Source organism: Carassius carassius, chromosome 44 (genome assembly GCF_963082965.1).
Source record: "Carassius carassius chromosome 44, fCarCar2.1, whole genome shotgun sequence".
NCBI classification, from domain to species: Eukaryota; Metazoa; Chordata; class Actinopteri; order Cypriniformes; family Cyprinidae; genus Carassius; species Carassius carassius.
In genome coordinates this window covers 13,137,708-13,157,532 of record NC_081798.1, presented here as the reverse complement: position 1 = coordinate 13,157,532, position 19,825 = coordinate 13,137,708, and the positions used below count along the sequence as shown (strand labels likewise).

The following is a 19,825-nucleotide window of genomic DNA, read 5'->3' as shown; positions in this document are numbered from 1 at the left end:
CCAGTACGTATCCAGACCAGATGGTGGATCAGCACACTATAATTTGCTATTATACTCCATATAACTCCATATACAAGCCAGAAACTAAGACTTTTTTTGCACAGGCCGTTCTAAAGGGTTAATGGTCCCACCTAGTGATCAACTGTAAAAAATAACAAATGTTACCTCTTCCCAACAGGGAAAACCACCAACAATCAAGAATCTCTCACACACACAAACGCTATAATTTGCTGTTATACTCCATATACAAGCCAGAAACTAAGCCTTTTTTTGCATAGGCCTATCTAAAGGGTTAATGGTCCCACCTAGTGATCAACTGTATAACAAATTTTACCTCTTCCCAAAAGGGAAAACCACAAACAATCAAGATTGCATGATTATATGGTGTCATGGCTTTGCAATCAAAAAATGTCGTTATAATGGAAGTCAATGGGGCAAAAACAGCCACCAACAACAAATTAGGGAGAAAAAAAATTTAAATCTAATGCTACACAAAAACTAACAATGCATCAAAATCAATCTTGTTACTAATCTTTGACATGCCCAAGACTGTGATAAAAGGTAAAAAAAATATCCAGTCCACAATCACTTTTTATATTGAAAATATGTAATTTTGTGTGTTTTTTTTCCCAAATCAGTGACATCATTTATGAACTTGGTAATTAAAGAGTTAAAATCTTGGAATTCTTTTAAACATTTGGTAGTTTTGATCAGGACTGAGGTTGATTAATAGATTTATGCAAAAAAAAATAAAAAAAATACTTATCTGATACATTTTTACAGCAGTTTAATTTAGTGGATGTTTTCATCCACGAACATACCGAAAGGGTAGTGAATTTGCCCACAGTGTACCATTGAGTTTTTGAAAAATTTCAAAGCATTTTCCCAAAATACGGGTAAAAATAAGATTTGTCACCAAAAATCATTCCATTAGCTCAGACACAGAGAAAGTTGTGGCCAAAATAAGACTCAACTTTACCCCCTAGTGGACGAAAACGTCCCCAACAATGCATTAGGGTTAAAAATAAATGTATATTTATTTGTCTTACTACCGCCGGCAGCCTCCTCCAATTTCCGTTTTTTAGCGACAGCTGCCGTCCGGTTTTATTGGCAGCCACTTCCTGCTGCCAGTGACAGCCACTTCCTGCAGACAGCTGCCGATTTTTCGCTGAACCCCCTCTCAATGATAATTAGAAAAAAAAAATGTTTTTACTTAATTTACTTTTTTTCAAATCTCAAATAGCAATGCCAATGCTTACTTTAGAGAATACCACTGATGAACGCCATTCCAACAATAAATCAGACCTGTTAGCAAGACTGATAGATGACTGCTAACAGCTCCTCAGATAAGATTAGTTCAGCTTCACTCAAACACCACGGGATATGCTGACACCTGACAACATGTCTGTCTAACATCTGCCACATACCCAGTGAATGAACACGGATCAAAACACCACAGATCTCTATCTCTACCACGCTCGTATGTATGTTTGCATGAGGCTGGGGTAACTCCTCAAACCCCGGGCTATCAACAACATCAGAGACACCACTGGAGATCCACTTCTAACACATCTCTCTAACAGGAGTGTGAAATCATCAAAAGCCCCCTCAGACCTCTCAACCTCGGCCGTGCGGCGTTACCCCCTCCCGAGTTCAGAGTGGTGGCTGTCTGCAGCCCCCTTCATCTGTAGCTATACTCTTATCGCTCCTGACCATTTGAAAGCGGCCGCAGGTACGTGTGTCCAGCAGGGCGGAGCAGGAGCGCGGTGAGTTAGAAGAGATGTAACGCGGCAGCTGATGAAGGGGTCAGCTGAGGCGCCACAGCAACTCAAAAAATGAGTCTTGTTTGAAGCTGGTGCTTTAGGGTAATGATGAGATTTCTGCGTCAAAAAACGTACATCTGAAATTCATGAAATACATCCACAGCAGATAAACACACCATTTTTACACCATGTTTTTGTTACTTTATTCTACATTTTCTCTGTCACTTGTAACATTTGATTTAAAGTGATGGTTGGTTGGATGGTTGGTGATTTAATGTCCTGCCATCTTCCTTGGCGAGTAACGAGTTGAAATGGTATAAAAGAGCAATTTAAAACATTATATACTTTATAAGGTTTTTAAAATATTCTCAACATAAAAACTCTAAAATGGCTTCACAGTTGATTAAAGGCACATTAGAATAAAAATCATCTGAAATTTTGCTCATTTTTTTTCTATATTTGGGTATTACAGGTTTAAGAACAATAAATGGCTTGAAATACATTGACAGCCCACATTATTTATTCTACTTAGGAATGGGCGTTTTCCGCAAATATCACATTCGAATATTTGAGCTCACAAAAAACGAATATTCGAATATTCGTTTATTTAAATTAACATTTATTGTTTCCGTCTTTTTTGAACAAGCTTACACACAATAAGTTTGAACATTACACATCGTGTTTTGTAGCTGAAAACCTTTAACAATGCGTGCAAACAAACAAAAGTACAGATTAAAAGCAAAAAAAAAAAAAAAAAAGTCAACTAAAGAAAAAACGTAAAGCAGCCTGCAGCAATTAGGCTATTGTAGAACATAGCCTACACTTAACTTTGAAACTTTTAGCCCCAGTTTCACAGACAAGGCTTAAATTTAGTCCCAGACTTAAGTGTAAGTCTGAGCTGTTTTAACTGAAACAAACTTGCACTGACTGATCTTAAAATATATCAGTGTCTTTGTTTTGTCTCAAGATGCAACCACTATTTTTTTTTCTAAGGCACGTTAATAAAAATTACTTAAATGTCCTAATTGAGATATGGCCTTATACTGGCTTAGTTTAAACCCTGTCTGTGAAACCGGGCCTTAAACTGTCAGCAAATCTTTTTTTCTATTGTTTTACATGTTCTTGTTAAGAAACACGGGCATGTAAAAATGATCGGGGGAAAGTCACACAAATAACGGTGTGCTAAGCGAATAAGTTTTGTGAAGCGCTTCGTGTTTTCGTTTCACCACTGAATGGGATCCTCATCTAGTGGAATACATGGCTCCAGCAAGAACTGTTCCCACTCGTCTCGGCTGGACTCTCTGTAATCATCACTGAAGAACTGGCTCAGCCTTTTCCGACGAGTGGGCATTGCATCCTCTTCATTGTTGGTAGCGGTGGCTGCATCCGCACCACTCGCATCAAGGAAAATAATGTTTTGATAATGTTCAAAAAAGTTTTTTTTTTCTTACTTCTCTCATGTTTTCATCGAAAAACCTGATATGTTTGTGCCGAGGGTCTAGGGCAGACACGAGAAGAGGAGTTTTCACTGCATTCTCCAAGATGGCGGTGTTTATTCGTTGCTTGAGAGATGCCGCAACAATGTTCTTGAATTCGGTCACTTTCTGTGATTCTCCACGGCATACTTGAAGTACTGTAGAAGACCACAGTTCTTATTCATACATTAATTATTTTTTGCTTGCATACATCTTCAAATATGCCGTGGAGAACCACAGAAAGTGACCAAATTAGTTTTTTTTTTTTTTGTGTGAATTTTTTTTTTTTTTTTTTGCGATATTCGAATTTCATTTTTTTTTATCGAATAATTAGAGCAGAACGAATATTCGTATGTTCAACTATCCGTGCACACCCCTAATTCTACTAAGACGAAAAGAACATAAAAACATAAAAATTGAAAGCAAATGACTTCTTATTTGGCCACATGCAAACTGCAAAATTTTGGGTTTTCCATTCCATTCAGCATAATGAATTGAAGGGGTTGTGTTACGTTACAGCTGAATAATTTCCAATTCGTTTCAATTTATATGTTTTTGTAAACATAATTGTACAATTATTTCAAGAAATATAAAACTATTGCTAGAACAAAAAAAAATTTGAGGGGGTGTTAAAAAAATATGGAAGTGAATAAGAAACATTTTCACAGCAGGAATTTGAATTGTAATTTTATGCAAATGAGTAATGTTGCAACGAATATCAATGGGATTGAAGACTGTGGATCTCACATTTAAAAAGAGTCATCACAACCATATTTAGGTGCAGTTTGTATGTGGCCCTTAAAAAACTGATAATTGTCCAATATGGGATGAGATTATCTCAAGTGGAAGGTAGTTATAAAGCAAACCCGCTGCTTGGTGACGTAATTACCTTGTTGTTCATAAAGGCCTTGAGGCACTGAATGACTTTGTGTTGACTCTTCTTATCCACTTTTTCTTGGCTGGAAAACACACACACACAAAAAAATCAAGAATGAGTAAAAGGAAGCAAAGCTCAGTGGGTTAATAGAAGACAAAAACAGATACAAAGATTTTATTTAAACTGTTATGACCTCAGGACTCATGCCGAGGTAGAACAAAAATAGTTTGAAACCTAGCACGATGTCTTTGATTAAGAAATGTGGGTAATGGAATTTGTTTTACTGTTTTTTGAGGATGAGCTTCTCCAGCGTGTCCAACAGGAGACCCAGACCCTCATGTCCAAAACTCTGTACCCAGCTGAGAACAAAAAAAAAAAATATATATATATATATATATATGTTAGTTTAATTATGATAATGTGCAAAATAATAATAATAACCATAATAATACTACTATGGAAGTCAATATCTCTCATCAACTGTTTTGTTACCAACATTCTTCTTCAAAATATTTTTTTTGTGTTCAGCAGAAGAAAGAAATTCATACAGGTCTGGAACTATTTGAGTGTAAGTAAATGATAACAGAATTTTCATTTTGGGGTGAACTACCCATTAAAGTCAGGAACTAGCAGTTTACACTATTGGCTCTAAAAGTCCATATTTTATATTAACTTAAAAAAACACATTATATTACATGCCTGGACCAAACCATAAGAGTCAATAAATGTTATCAGAGTCAAGTTTGTCAGAGCCCATTTAACGTCAGTAGATTCTACTTTCTTCAACAAATTAATCTCTCCCCCTGGAGCTAAAAGTGAAAGGCATTGCTAATGGAGCATTTTGCATTTGCATTTATACATTTAGCTGACGCTTTTATCCAAAGTGACTTACAATTGCTATATATGTCAGAGGTCGCATGCCTCTGGAGCAACTAGAGGTTAAGTGTCTTGCTCAGGGACACATTGGTGTCGCACAGTGGATTTGAACCCGGGTCTCTCACACCAAAGGCATGCATCTTATCCACTGCGCCAACACCACAGCAACAGCAAAGATGTTTATTTTAATTCCATTCAGACACAATCTTGTGCTCTACATTGATTCGGCCTCTATTGTCTGTGGGAATTGCCACGGTGGAAATTTAACTGTCCAATAACTAAAGGGGAAACGTGTCGAGTGAGGCATTGATTAATAATGAGGGAATTCAATAAGCATAAACAGACCGATTAACCCTTTGTGTGTAGGAAGCAAGTTGGAGAGTTCATTCAATTACAACTACAGCCTGTAACAGATCTTTCTGCAAACACAAGCTTTTATTTGTATGTAACAGTAATGACATTAGGTCAAAGCAGAGATTCCAATAAAATATTTTTCATGACATTAAAACCATTGTAGGGTTTAAAAAAAATAAAAAATACGCTTATAACTGTTTTCATGTTACGGCTGATAATTGATAAATGCTTAATATTAACCTCTATGCTATTTTCAAAAAAATAAAAAAAGAAAGAAATATATATATATATAATAACTGCACATGCATATAAGGTTGAGTGAAAATACTACTACTCAGCTTCTACTTAAATAATAATATATGCATGCATATAAGCATATATCCATCAGTTTGTCATTTAAGATCCATGTAGACTGAGGAAACTGAAAGAACGTCAAGCCCCACTCTTTTCCACAAACACATAAAAAACAACTTGTACTCAGGAAACTGCAATTTTACTCCATTTTCAAGCTGTTATGCATTGTGTCCTTAAGTCCTTAGTGGTCAAACAGAATCACTGGTAAATTGGCGGTTAAGCCCACTGAAATCAGGCAGGCAAGAGCAAGAAAAAAAAAAGCTCAACTGCCTTTGTCTGTGATCACCTGCTTTAAACTATGGTCACAAAAAAAGTGATCAGCACTATGAACTGTTGATCATGTCAGTCATGGTGGGCTGGGTTGAGTGCTGTCTCACAGAACTGTGTGAAATTGCTCCAGTGTAAGTGTAGAATAGCGGTGAGCATCAATAGCCAATTTTCAGAAAGCCAGTGTCAAGAGGCATGGGTGTGCTTCCAAGGCTAAATTACAGCCGAAATTGACCACAACCCGGAAACTGGAAAGGAGGACTGGAGAAAAGAACCAAGAGGAAAGAGAGAACGATAATGCTGTTTAAAGTAAAACGGAGAGCAATTCAGAGATGGTCTAGCTGAGCTGTGGCAGGATTGATGTCACTACTCTACACAGGCAAAACATTTGCGCCAAAATGAGTTCCCGTGCCATTACAAAATGGCAAAAGTCAAAAGGTCAAATACTATCATGCTGTATTTTACAGGAGAACGCACATGGTTGTAACAACACATACTGCAGTTCAGTGTTTTTATTATTTATTTATTATGCAACATATACTGCTGCACTGACTATTAATAAAAAAAACACCAAAAATGCATGACTGATTGCATGTGTACCTACCACAATTAGCACATATTGTGAATACATGTCACCATTTCCCTTGATTTATAAGCACATGGGGGAACTGATACAAGCCACCATGTCTTAAATATGGATCTTCATACTATTTTTTCCCCACTCGCTCATGCCTTCTTTTATTTCTTTCTGTTCAGTAACTTCCCCTTGCTTCAGCCACTCCAAAGGGATCGTAATGATTTCCAGTACATGGTGTCTCTTGGGTGTACGTAGACAGAATAAGGCTCTCTGAACATATTTAACTTGTAGTCGAAGAGAGGTGCGAGAGGAAGATGAAATCTCAGCCAGTCTTTTAGGTATTACGGCTGATTGCGGTGGGAGTTGAGGGCTCAGGCCCCCAAAGAGCTGGTTAATCACATCTCACCACAGAGGTAAATGTACCATAGTAACAAAATAATCAGCAGTGAGCAGAGTAATGTGTAGCAGCATACAAAAAAGCCATCGGTTTCTTCCGTTCACCATTTTTTCCTTATCCTATTGATTGGAGAACCTGCCAATGGCGAGGAATGGGGCTTCCCACTGGGAGGAGAGGGGAAGGAAACGAATGATCATGAGAGAGGGAGAAAGAGGGAAAAAGAAGGATGGAGGTGATGAGGGAGTGACTGAGTATGGGGAAAGACTGCAAGAAAGTAAAGAGTTATGCTGAGAATCAAAGCTGGTTCGCAGAGAAGCTACGAGGGCAATACATAGTGTTTATGCGGTAAGAGAGAGAGAGAGAGAGAGCAAGAGTCAGTGTAATGTCTGTTCCCATCAAAATGCAGTCCTCGTCCAATTCTAATCAACAAGCCGCATGCCTCCAAGCATCCACTAATCAAATCCTACCATGTATGCCTGTGTGAATTTTCAAGGTGAAGCAAAAGCGGGGCTCACCCTGAATTGAATTTGTCAAATCGGACTGGAGCGGAGAAAACAAAGAAGGGGAGTGTAGTAGTCCATCAACAAAATTCATTTGCTGATGGGATTCCAGCTCATGTCTAAATCAAAATGACGACAATGATGATGGTTATTATGGATGAAATGAACTGTTAGTTTAGCCGAATAAAGAGCCATGGACGTGTCACAACACCCAAATGAGCGGTAAATTAAAGAAAATGCTGCTTTCCTTGAGGAACTTACATTTAGTAGCTGTGATGCCCTCATGCCGAATTCATATCATTTGTAGAGTTGTTTCATGTATTTCTTTTCTTCTTTTTTCCTATTTCTTTTTCATTTCTTTTTTTTTTTTTATTTGGAACAGGATTGGGAAAGTGTCAGTAATTGAAAAATCAGGATGGGAGGGAAAATTTCTGGCAAAAAGGCATAATCAAGTAGTTTCTCAGGAATGAGGAAACAGAGATGTGTAATAAAATGCAAACAGGATCAACAGAAGTAGTGCAATAGACAATGAGAGTCAAATAGAAGAGGAAGAGACACTTTTGCACTTCGGATGGGTTAAATGCAGAGCACAAATTCTGAGTATGGGTCACCATACTTGGCTGAATGTCACGTCACTTTCACTTTCACTTTCATACACTATCATTCAAAAGTTTGAGGTCAGTAAGAATATTTTTAAGATTATTAAGTTTAAAAGTAGTCTCTTTTCAGTAACATTGTGAAATATCACAACAGCCATTATTCTGGTCTTTAGTGTCACATGATCATAAATCATTCTAATATGCTGATTTGGTACTCAAGAAAGATTTCTTATTACAATTAGACCCTTTAGGGCCAATGTCACAATTACGTCACAGCGCTAGCTGGAGGCAAAACAAAGGGAAAACTGGAGGCAGCCAATTCAAACCAGCGCAGATTTGGCAACATAAGGAGCTTAAAATATCATCTTGTTGTGATGTTTGGTGCCAGAATCGACATAGTAGAGGCTCCAATTTTACATTTTAAAGCACACCCGCTGTCACTGCTAGAAAAAGAAAAACATGATGACAAAATGAGCGGACTGGACAGAAAAGATGCTCAAAAATGCTAGTGTTTGCATTTATTATGCATCTCTCTACATGTCGTGTATGAAATAATGTCTGTGTGCATGTGTGTAAAACAACAACATGACGATTTATATTAATGATCTGTAATTGTACTGTACTGTATATACATAGCTGTGATTGATTGTGGCAGGAATTCATACTCTTTTTAGTCTAGTCAAGTTTCAGTCTACTAAAAGTCTGAGCATTTTAGTCAGAATTATCCATGACTGTTTTAGTCTAGTTTTATTAGATTAAAACTGATGACATTTGGTCTCTTTGTAGCAATGTAATTCTATTTAACCCAGTCAATATAGTATAAGTACCTAGCAGTACAGAAGAAACCAACATTTTATTTTAGGCAAACCCATTTCAAACCTCAAAAGGTTATCTTATTACTAGTGGTGGGCCGTTATCGGCGTTAATGTGCTGCGTTAATGGGAGACTCTTACTGGCCGATAAAAAAAATATCGCCGTTAATCTATTCTCAAAGTTGGGTTGGGAGCTGGGTCTATACTAAGCAAGCTATGATGACTTTCACCTTGATATTTTATATAACCGACTGGCTGAGGCCAGCCTAAAAAGATGCTCAGGACAGTTGACGGGCCACTGCTGCGCATCGTCACGAAAGCGTATCTTTTTCACTTGTTTTTAAGCCTTACCGCTTGTCGATTTAAACATTAAAGCATCCAAACACAAGACGCGGAAAAGCTGAACAGAGTAGCCGGTTACTCGCGCACTGTGTTCGGTGCGCACGAGAGAGAGAGCCGCGTATCACATACAGCGACACTGAACCGAGCTCTCTTCTGCGAAGTTCTCCTCGAAGTCCCTCCTGCACCTGAACGAACAAATACAAATCGCAGTTTGAACAAACAAAAAGATGTGAAAGAGCCCAATTCAGTACTCGCGGTGTTCTGGTGTTCAGGGCTAACGCAGAGAAAGGCATCTCAAAACACTTGAACACCGAATTTGCTTAACGATTTGTAAACGATCGCTGCACTGCTGCAGATGCAACGCTCCTGGAACACAACTGGAATCTGTTAACATGGGTGCGTAAAAAAATATGCAACAGATACGCACTGCAGATGGAGTATGTGTGAAACAGGCGTAAGGTTGTTTGCACCTTGTGCAATGTGGAATTAGTTCACAGCTTTTTCAAGCACTCTGTGATGCATTTTGGAAACTGGAGATGAGCCCCTTTTTCAATGCACCACCTAGCTTGATAAACCCCTTCTCAAAGACTTATTGTTTGTCAATTTTATTTGGGTAGCATACATATTCTGAATGCCTTCGGCAGAATTTGAATGAGCCATTTTAATATAGATTAATCTAGATTAATTTTAAGATCACAGTGAGATTAATCTAAATTAAAAAAATGTATCTATGCCCACCAATACTTATTACATTATTGTTACCTTATAGACTCAAGGATACATCCATTCCAGACACAGAAGATGCTCTGATTTGAATTTACAACATTTATTTTACCAACCAAGGTTAGAAGTACAACGATATTTAGTCATAATTTTCGTTGACGAAAGCTACACTAGCTACAACACAATCAATCTTCTCATCAGCAATAGAGCACAAATTCTGAGTATAGGTCACCATACTTGGCTGTATGTCACGTCGCCTTCACTTTCACTCTTATTCAGTAATACTCTATATGCCTACAATAATAGGAGGGCCTGACACTGACAAGTGCTAATAGGTGGGTTGCCTAATGTTGCCCGCTAAAGAAAGAGGCTGCAACGTAAGAAAGCAAAAATTCATTTATTCTCTTGGTTTCTGAAAGCAGGCAGTGGAAGAAAAGGAGCAGGCCAGGCCTAGGGTTCTGACAAGAGCTTCATTGAAACGCATAACTTACATGTGAGAAACCATATTCTACTATCATCAGCAGGTGAAACCCAGGGCAGAAAGTATGGCAGCTGAAGAAGCAAGGGTGACTCCCTTCAAACCAGCAGGGTGCCAGTTCCAGTCAGCACAACGTGGCAGAGAGAGCACGAGAATGAGGCAGGCGGAAAAGCGAAGAGGTTAGATGCGGCACCCTCCTACACACCCTGTTGAAATCTCACACTTTCACACATGCGGCGAATCAAGCAAAACACTTTCTCCCAAACAACTGTTATCTACCACCATGTGAAGTTATCAGAAGCGAAATCTCTTTTGAGACTTCCTCGTATGAAATGAGCATCCAAGTCTGGCCGTCTGACTACAGCATAATTTTCATTTCTTTCCCTCTCTCTTCTCAGAAGTAAGGGATGCAGCTGGTGTGATCAGCCCGAGCAAAGGCAATCATTACCAGGGCTTTTTGTATCAGTAAGCCTGACATCAAACAGCAGCTCGCTTTTTCTTTTCTCATGTTCTCCGTCTTTCCTGCCCCCTCCTTCGAAGGAGCGTTCGATTACAAAAGGGGAACATCTGGAGATGGACGTTCATGTCTGAATAACAATATTAATCAATCCCACAAGTGCCGGCAGAAACGGCGGTCTTAAACAAAAGGAAGAACACTTTACCGCCACAGGAGGCTCCAATCAAGAGAGGCAGCATTGAGAGCTGTGTCCCACTGCTCATAATCACATAAAGTGGCACATTCATTCTGGGGTAAAAACATGTTGAAAATAAGCATGAGATGGTTCGCTATTCTTTAGCTCCCCTTTGTGTTCTCTTCTTTTCTCTCATCTGTTTCATCTTCTGTCATAGGGCAGCGTCAGTGGGAGATCAGTAAAAAGAAATTACATTTACAAAATGTTTTTTAATATAAATTAAAAAGGTAAAGGTTAAAGAGAATACAAGTCACACAGTTTAAAATAAAGTCACAAAAAAAGTGATTTGAAGAAAAATTCTAATTCACAATTACAAGAAACAAGTCACAACTGTATTTTTTGTTTTAACTACAGTGAGCATCCATGGGGGTGATACAGTTAATGTTTTCAATTGAGAGAATAATTTATAATATTTAACAATATTTTAACAACTTTTAACATTATACAAATATTTAAAACATTTTAGTAGTACACTGATAATATAAAAAGCAATTATTTATTTACAGAAACCATTTAATTTTCTTACACAGTGAAAATTAACATTTATCATAGTTTTTAGAACTCTTATAATATAGACAGGACCTGGAAAACCCGGAAAACCCTGTCTTACACTTCATGCTGCATTTCTACTAATAAATATGGAAAGGATAAATGAGCAGAGACCAGTCGGCCTTCTGAGAAAGAGTCAGCACAGAGAACTGGAGCAAATCTTTGCATTCATAGCAACATAGAGGTGGGAAGAGAGAAAATGTGATTGATGTGAAAATGTGAGATCTTGATCTATTTGACCCCCAGAAGCAACCCTTCACTTTCATTAGCATCCTCCCACACCCTGAATAACCAGCCTCTTCAAACACCTTCACTCTCTCTCTCTATCATGTCTCCATTTCATTTCTTATCTCCCTTTATCTCTCCCCTCTGTTATACGCCTATAAAGTGAATGAAACAAACTCACCATCTACTCCTTACAGGGAGAATGACTATAACGCAAGTCATTTCTTTTAAAATATCTGATGCTATCCCAAAGCAAGGTTAATGTATTCAAACTGACCTTCAAAAGCATGGCAATATGCAGAATACCTGACCACAGACATAGCAGAAATGGAACAGCGCTGAGCGAACGAACGAACGAACATCAGAAGTTAGCCAGTGTTAAATATTAACAAGTTTTAGAGTAATGTATGCTTGCGAAGGGAATACGCATCAGTCACGCTGAAAAGAGCGTCGCTGGAGTAACACATGTAAGATCACCCACTTGTTTGAGCCATAAGCGGCATAAAAGAGGAGTGGGCAGGCTGTCTCTCGCTCTCTCTCTCTTAGTTGAGCATTAAAAACACTGGAAAACAAATTCATCATCCCATTCCCAGGAAACAAAAACAGTCATAAATCACTGAGAAAAATGAGGCGCCTTATCTGGCTAACTTCACGGCAAAGGTAGCTTGACTTCGCTTCTCCCTCTGGAGTCTCTACCCCAAGGCTGTGTTACCCACGTTAGCATTTCACTGGGTCGGAGCCGCACTGAGCCGAAAATAAAACATTAACTCCAAAGTCCTATAGCGCCCCCAGGTCTTATGCATCCGTCTCGGCCTATTTTTCCCTCACCCTCCACAAGGGAGAGAGTCTCCTCTGTGAAGAGGAGACTCCAGAACCTAGATGGTAAAGTAGGTGGAAGTGATAAGCCGGAATTTATTTATAAATGCTTATATGAAAGTGCATGATTCACAATTGCGCAATTGCACAGTTAAGCCAGTAGGAAATTAATTGGATTGTGACTGAATAACAGATTTTGTTGAGGATTGCTCCTCAGCAGCAGCCTATGAGAGACAAAAAAAAATTATAATTTGGCCTATTCACAAGGTTAGTCTAAATGCCAGGGTTTTTTTTCCTGCAGAGAATTATGAGGTGGCTGTCACCTCTGGTTGTCGATAAAACTAAAAGGCGATAAAAGGCGTCACTGAACAGATTCCATTAGAGCTTTTAGTTAATATTTGGAAAAATACAGATTTTTTTTATACTAAGTTTACTTGATATTTCTTTACACAAAATCAAAATTTCTATAAATTTTTTGCTGATTTATGCGATCTGATAAGCATTAACGCAGTCATATCTCTGTATGAATGAAAGACGTGCAGTTACTCAGTAATAAACTTATGATTTAAAAGTAATAAAGTCGATTATTTTGCTTAATTTGTACTTAAGTACAATTAAAAAGTACAGCTTTAAAAATATACCCCCCAAAATTACTTAATTACAGTAATGTTAGTAGTTGTAATTCATTACCTCCACCACTGGTAATTACAAACACTTGATGCTGGTTTGAAGTGAGATTTGTGTAAAAGCTTACTATTAATTTTATTTTTAAAAAGTCTTAGCTTCGTGCTAATGTTAGCTCTAATTCTTCCAACCTGCTGCGATTGCATTTCATGATGTATCAGAAGATTTCATGTTCAAGGTTGTAAGACAATATTTAGTTCTCTTACGAGAGCTCTCTCGTACTGCGTCTTAGCTAAGACGCTACAGGAAAAGTCTCTTTTCACGAAATACTGAAGCAAAAAATTATCCTTAATTTTGTATTTTAGTAAAGCGCATTTGCAGCAGTACACAGCCATAGGCGAGACGGCTCGTTCGCTCATTGGCTTGTTCTGCGGCAACTGCACAGCCTATCGAGCGCGGGCTGATGCAACATCAGACCAATAAGGTCTGATTGCCACTTCCCGCCGAAACGGGTGTGGCCCAACCTATAAAAGGAGCTCGAAAAGGCTGACTCACCTGATTTTTCATCTCTTCAGCGAAGCTCACGCATCGCTGGATCACGGAGGAAGCAAGCGCCGTCTGAGAAAGCACATCAGCAGGACGAGCCATTCTGAAGCTGCTGGCATCGCCGCCTTCCACTGCCGTTCCTGCTGCGCTATCTGGCGCCTATATCCTTTCAATTCTGTTATATCCAAGCTGTTCTTTATGTGTGTGTGTGTGTGTTCGCCCTGTGACACATGAGTCTCGGCCGCGAGTGGTTTGCACCAGCGCCCCCCCTCTCATTCCCGGCTGGATGGTATTTCCCTTTCGGATGAGCGTACTTCTCAAAGCCCGCCTCATTTCTTCCTGAGCTTCACGAAGAGGTGGCGAAGGCTTGGAAAGCTCCATATTCAGCGCGAACTCGTTCGTCTGTCTCACTAGCATTCTCCACACTGATGATGCTAAAAACAGGAACTACCACTCACTTCCGCCGGTGGAACAGGCGATAGCGACGCACCTTTGTCCGCCCTCTGCTGGACGGCGGCAAAAGCGGTGTTGCCATCTAAAGTCTGCTGTGTGACGCTGCGTCGGCACTACTAACGATGGCTGCTTCATCGAAGCGCAGGTGTACGAGTTCCGCTGTGGCCGAGCTCTCACCCAAGCGCGCCGCTGTTTCAGTTCCAGGAATTGTGACTGTCTCAGCGTTTTCTGCAATGCGCAAGCCTGCACAGTTGCCCGCTTGCCTGCACACAAAAGCCGTTATCACAACAGCTTCAGCAACGCAGCTCGAGACCCCCGTTCTCGCTCTACCGGCCGTCGCCCCGCGCCGCGGGGACCGCGGCAGAGGGAGCCTCGAAGCCATCCTAGGAAAGCCATCTACGCATGCTGCATGACGCTGCGTCGGCACTACACACAATGGCTGCTTCATCGAAGCGCCGGTGTACGAGTTCCGCTGTGGCCGGGCTCTCACCTAAGCGCGCCGCTGTTTCAGTTCCAGAGATTGTGACTGTTTCAGCTCTTTTTGCAATGCGCAAGCCTGTACTGTTGCCCGCTTGCCTGCACACGAAAACCGTTATCACGGCTACCCAGATATTTCCCGAAAAAGGTGTAATTTCTGGTGTCCCGGCCACGGCCGATGGTGCTATAAATGTAGTGACGATGCCCACTGCTCAGTGCCCATCTCCACATATAAGCACAGCCCTTCACACAGGGCTCGCGCCCATAAAAGCGACTCAAGTCGATCACGCGCTCTACATAGTAGACGTGCCCACTCCTCAGGGCCCACAATCACTATGTCACACGCGTCATGTGGTTTCTGTAAAAACGAAACCCGTGCACGTTCATCCGGCCACGGCCGATGGTGCTATAAATGTAGTGACGATGCCCACTCCTCAGTGCCCATCTCCACATGTAAGCACAGCCCTGCACACAGGGCCTGCGCCCATAAAAGCGACTCAAGTCGATCGCGCACACTGCATAGTAAGCGTGCCCACCCCTCAGTGCCCACAATTACTATGTCACACGCGTCATGTGGTTTCTGTAAAAAACAAAACCCGTGCACGCTCGTCCGGCCACGGCCGATGGTGCTATAAATGCAGTGACGATGCCCACTCCTCAGTGCCCATCTCCACATGTAAGCACAGCCCTGCACACAGGGCTCGCGCACATAAGATCGACACAGATCGGTCGAGCGCGCCGCATAGTAAACGTGCCCACTCCCCAGTGCCCACATACACTATGTCACATACGGCGCGTGGCTTCTGTAAAAACGAGGCCCGTGCATGTACGCTCTGCACAGGCAGACAGCGAGTTGAAAGTGGCATATGCAGCCCACAGTCACTCGCAGACATATCGAGTCCCACGGGACCTGCTCAGCCTTCCCCCAGTCGGTTAAGCGCCGGGACGGGGTCGAGGAGGAGCGATCTGCCCGCTGTGATCAGCGCGCTCCCCGCCTCAAATGTGCAGCACACCCGAGCGCCGCCGTTGCCCGGTCAACAGAGCGCGCTTCGCATCCAGCCCTTAGCCATTCATGCAGATGCATGGTCAGCGCTTCCAGGGGTATCGGATTGGGTGCTAGGCATTATAAAGAGAGGCTACTCGCTACAGTTTTTTTCGACGCCCTCCGCGCTTTTCAGCGCACGTCGAAACTACGGTCAAAACATAAGTAGCACACATACTTCGGGCCGAAATATCAAAACTGTTGAGCAAAGGGGCTGTAGAGCCTGTGTCTCAAGCTCAAAGCGAGGGGGGGGCTGTACAGCAGATACTCTCTGGTGCCCAAGAGAGACAGGGGTCTCAGGCCCATACTGGATCTAAGACAGCTGAACAAGGCATTGATGAAACGCAGGAAACTCCTCGCGCAGATTCGCAGAGGGGACTGGTTCATGTCAATAGATCTGAGGGACGCGTATTTTCAAATACAGATAGCGTCAAACCACAGGCGATATTTGAAATTCGCCTTCGAGGGCCAGGCATACCAGTTTACAGTCCTCCGTGGCTCCTCGTACGTTTACGAGGTGCATGGATGCAGCGCTCGCTCCTCTCAGACTCAGAGGCATACGAGTGCTGAATTATTTGGACGACTGGCTGGTTCTGGCCCAAAAACGAGCGGAGCTCGTGGACCACAGGGCCGTTTTACTCGATCACCTCGAGAAGCTCGGCCTCAGTGTCAATTGGGCGAAGAGTTCGCTGAACCCCAGTCAGACGATCCTGTTTCTGGGTATAGTTCTGAACTCGTGTTCCATGACGGCGCGGTTGTCACCACAGCGCGCGATGGGCATTCAGCGCGCAGCGAGTTCTTTCCGCTGCGGCGCGACCGTGTCGCTCAAACACTGTCAAAAGATGCTGGGTCTCATGGCCTCAGCATCTCCGGTTCTGTGGCTGGGCCTGCTCCACATGCGCCCCTTGCAGTTCTGGCTGAAGGCTCGGGTGCCGCGCAGAGCGTGGGCGTCTGGCCGGCTGCATTTCAAGGTTGATCAGAGCTGTGTTGCGGCTCTAGCACCTTGGACAGCGAACGGCTGGTACCGATCAGGTGTAAGCCTGGGGACATCCCTGAGTGTGAAAATGGTGTCGACGGACGCCTCCACTTCGGGATGGGGAGCGCTGCTCGAAGACAGACCGTCCTTTGGCCTATGGTCAGAACGGGAAAAGCTCCATCATATCAACTGCCTGGAAATGCTGGCAGTGGAGAACGCGCTGACGTGCTTTTGTCCCCATATCAAGGATCACCACGTCGTAGTCCGTGTGGACAACATGTCCGTGGTGTCCTACATAAATCGCCAGGGCGGTCTCGGGTCCCGAAACCTGTGCAGGCTGACGGAACGCCTCCTGGTTTGGGCTCAGCGCAACGTGCGCTCGCTGAGAGCAGTGCATGTGCCTGGACTGCAGAATCTGGGTCCAGACAGGCTGTCCAGAGGCAATGTTCCTACGGGCGAATGGTCTCTACACCTGCAAACAGTCAGGCTGTTGTGGGAGAGATTTGGCATGGCGGAGGTGGACCTCTTTGCGTCCCACGAAAACGCTCACTGCCCCGCGTTCTTTTCCAAGAACGAAAGCGCGCTGTCACGGAGATGGCCGTGCTGCCCGCTTTATGCGTTCCCTCCCGTCTCCCTCCTTCCGCAGGTGATAGAACGGCTGAGAGAAACGAGATGTTCAATACTGCTTGTAGCACCTCTTTGGAAGAACCAACCATGGTTCCCAGATTTGATGCAGTTAGCAGATGTCGCCCCGTGGCCGGTACCGTTGAGGAGGGACCTCCTCTCGCAGGCCAGGGGCTCGATTTGGCACCCTCAACCAGAGTTGTGGTCCCTCCATGTGTGGGCGCTCAACGGTTACCCGCTGATCTCGCAGTGGGAGTGCTAAATACCATCACTCAGGCTAGAGCTCCGTCGACATGACGTCTGTATGCCTCGAAGTGGTCAGTGTTCTCCAGCTGGTGCACAGCTCGAGGTTATTCACCCCTTAGTTGTGAGGTGACGGAGGTCCTCTCCTTCCTACAGGAGCTGTTGGATAAGGGCAGAGCCCCATCCACGCTCAAAGTTTATGTGGCGGCCATCGCGGCATTTTCTGAAACGGCGTCCGGTCAGTCAATAGGAAGGAACGATTTAGTCATCCGGTTCCTCAGAGGAGCTAGGAGGCTGAATCCTCCCAGACCCCCGTCAGTCCCTATGTGGGACCTCGCGGCGGTTTTGGAGGCCTTGAAGGGTCCCCCTTTTGAGCCTATCCAATCGGTTAGCCTTCAGCATCTGTCGTTCAAGACAGTATTCTTGTTGGCTCTCGCTTCTGTGAAGCGTGTGGGTGACTTGCACGCGCTCTCGGTGAGCCAGTCGTGCTTGGAGTTTGGGCCCAATGACTCAAGGGTCATACTCAAACCTAGGCACGGTTATGTGCCGAAATCCCTCAACACACCGTTTCGGGCTCAGGTTATTGCCCTGTCTGCCCTGCCGGTGTCAGGGGAGGATGGAGACTCGAGTCTTCTTTGCCCTGTCAGGGTTTTAAGAGCTTATGTGTCTTGCTCTGCTGCCTTTCGGCAGACGGAGCAGCTGTTTGTCTCGTTCGGTGGACGTTTCAAGGGAATGGCTGTTTCGAGACAGACTCTATCCAGATGGATAGTTGACGCCATAGCGTTAGCTTACGCTTCCAGGGGCCTTCAGTGCCCGTTGGGCGTCAGAGCACACTCCACAAGAGGCGTCGCCTCGTCGTGGGTGTGGTCTACTGGGATCTCCTTGCAGGATATATATATGGCGGCAGGTTGGGCCTCGCCGTCTACATTTATCAGGTTCTATAACCTGGAGGTCCCCGCCTTGCAAGCAAGGCTGTTGTCGGTATAGTCGAATCAGGGCCCTGAGGGGAATTCTGAGTTCACGGGCGCTATGCGCTGCCGACTGTTATATGGGCAGTATTGCGTAAGACCCGCATTGCCACATTGGTCAGGCCTTGCCTCGGCTGTGTGATGTCATATTGCCGCATCTACGGATGCTGCTAGATATAGGACGGAGGGCTTTTTCCCTTTTCTGTCCTGGACTCTCTGTGAGTCCCTCAGGTGACTGTAAATCCTGGGCGTTGTTTCAGGTTTATTGGTGTGTGATCCCTGCGCGCACGGCGTTTTACATTGGGTTCCCGTAGCGTCTTAGCTAAGACCCAGTACGAGAGAGCTCTCGTAAGAGAACGTACTCGGTTACTAAACGTAACCTCGGTTCTCTCTAGAAGAGCGAACGAGTACTGCGTTCTCTGCCGTGCGCACGATTCACTCTGGTTCGCTTCGGCGATGAAATAAATCAGGTGAGTCAGCCTTTTCGAGCTCCTTTTATAGGTTGGGCCACACCCGTTTCGGCGGGAAGTGGCAAGAAGGGCGCAAAGCGCCCTTATTGGTCTGATGTTGCATCAGCCCGCGCTCGATAGGCTGTGCAGTTGCCGCAGAACAAGCCAATGAGCGAACGAGCCGTCTCGCCTATGACTGTGTACTGCTGCAAATGCGCTTTAAAAATACAAAATTAAGGATAATTTTTTGCTTCAGTATTTCGTGAAAAGAGACTTTTCCCGTAGCGTCTTAGCTAAGACGCAGTACTCGTTCGCTCTTCTAGAGAGAACCGAGGTTACGTTTAGTAACCGAGTACGTTTTCTAGAAAGACACTTTAAGTGGAAAATGTACATTGGATCAATGCAATGTGGACCAGGAGACTGTAAGGAGTGGATAAAGATTTTCAATTTCATGAAATGTTTAATAACCTAATGTCATATGTTCACCTATACTACAAAAGGCCCCTTTAAGCTGGTATTTTTTATTTAATTTTATGTTAATCAGGATTGTTTTTCATTTTCAATCATATAATTATTATAGCACCTAAAATACATTGCGTGTAAAAAGTGTTTGTTTCAGCCAATTGCAGGATGGGTACATTGTGTGCACATGATCAGGATGGTAAAACCTCAGCCTCATTTTGAGCCAGGAAAAACCCTAAATGCATCTCAAAAGCACAAAAACTAGAGAAATGAAATATAAGAAAA

At 43.0% G+C, this 19,825-nt stretch overlaps 1 protein-coding gene across 1 annotated transcript in view; it reads right to left on the bottom strand.

Annotated features, from left to right (window-relative positions):
• Positions 1–19,825, bottom strand: part of LOC132126489 (protein diaphanous homolog 3-like) — a 405,695-nt gene that overhangs the window by 207,179 nt on the left and 178,691 nt on the right. The window contains exons 5-6 of the mRNA XM_059537748.1: positions 4,400–4,474; positions 4,128–4,197 (exon numbers count right to left, since the gene is read on the bottom strand). Of these exons, the coding sequence (XP_059393731.1) occupies positions 4,128–4,197; positions 4,400–4,474 (145 nt within the window). The remainder of the gene's footprint in view (positions 1–4,127; positions 4,198–4,399; positions 4,475–19,825) is intronic.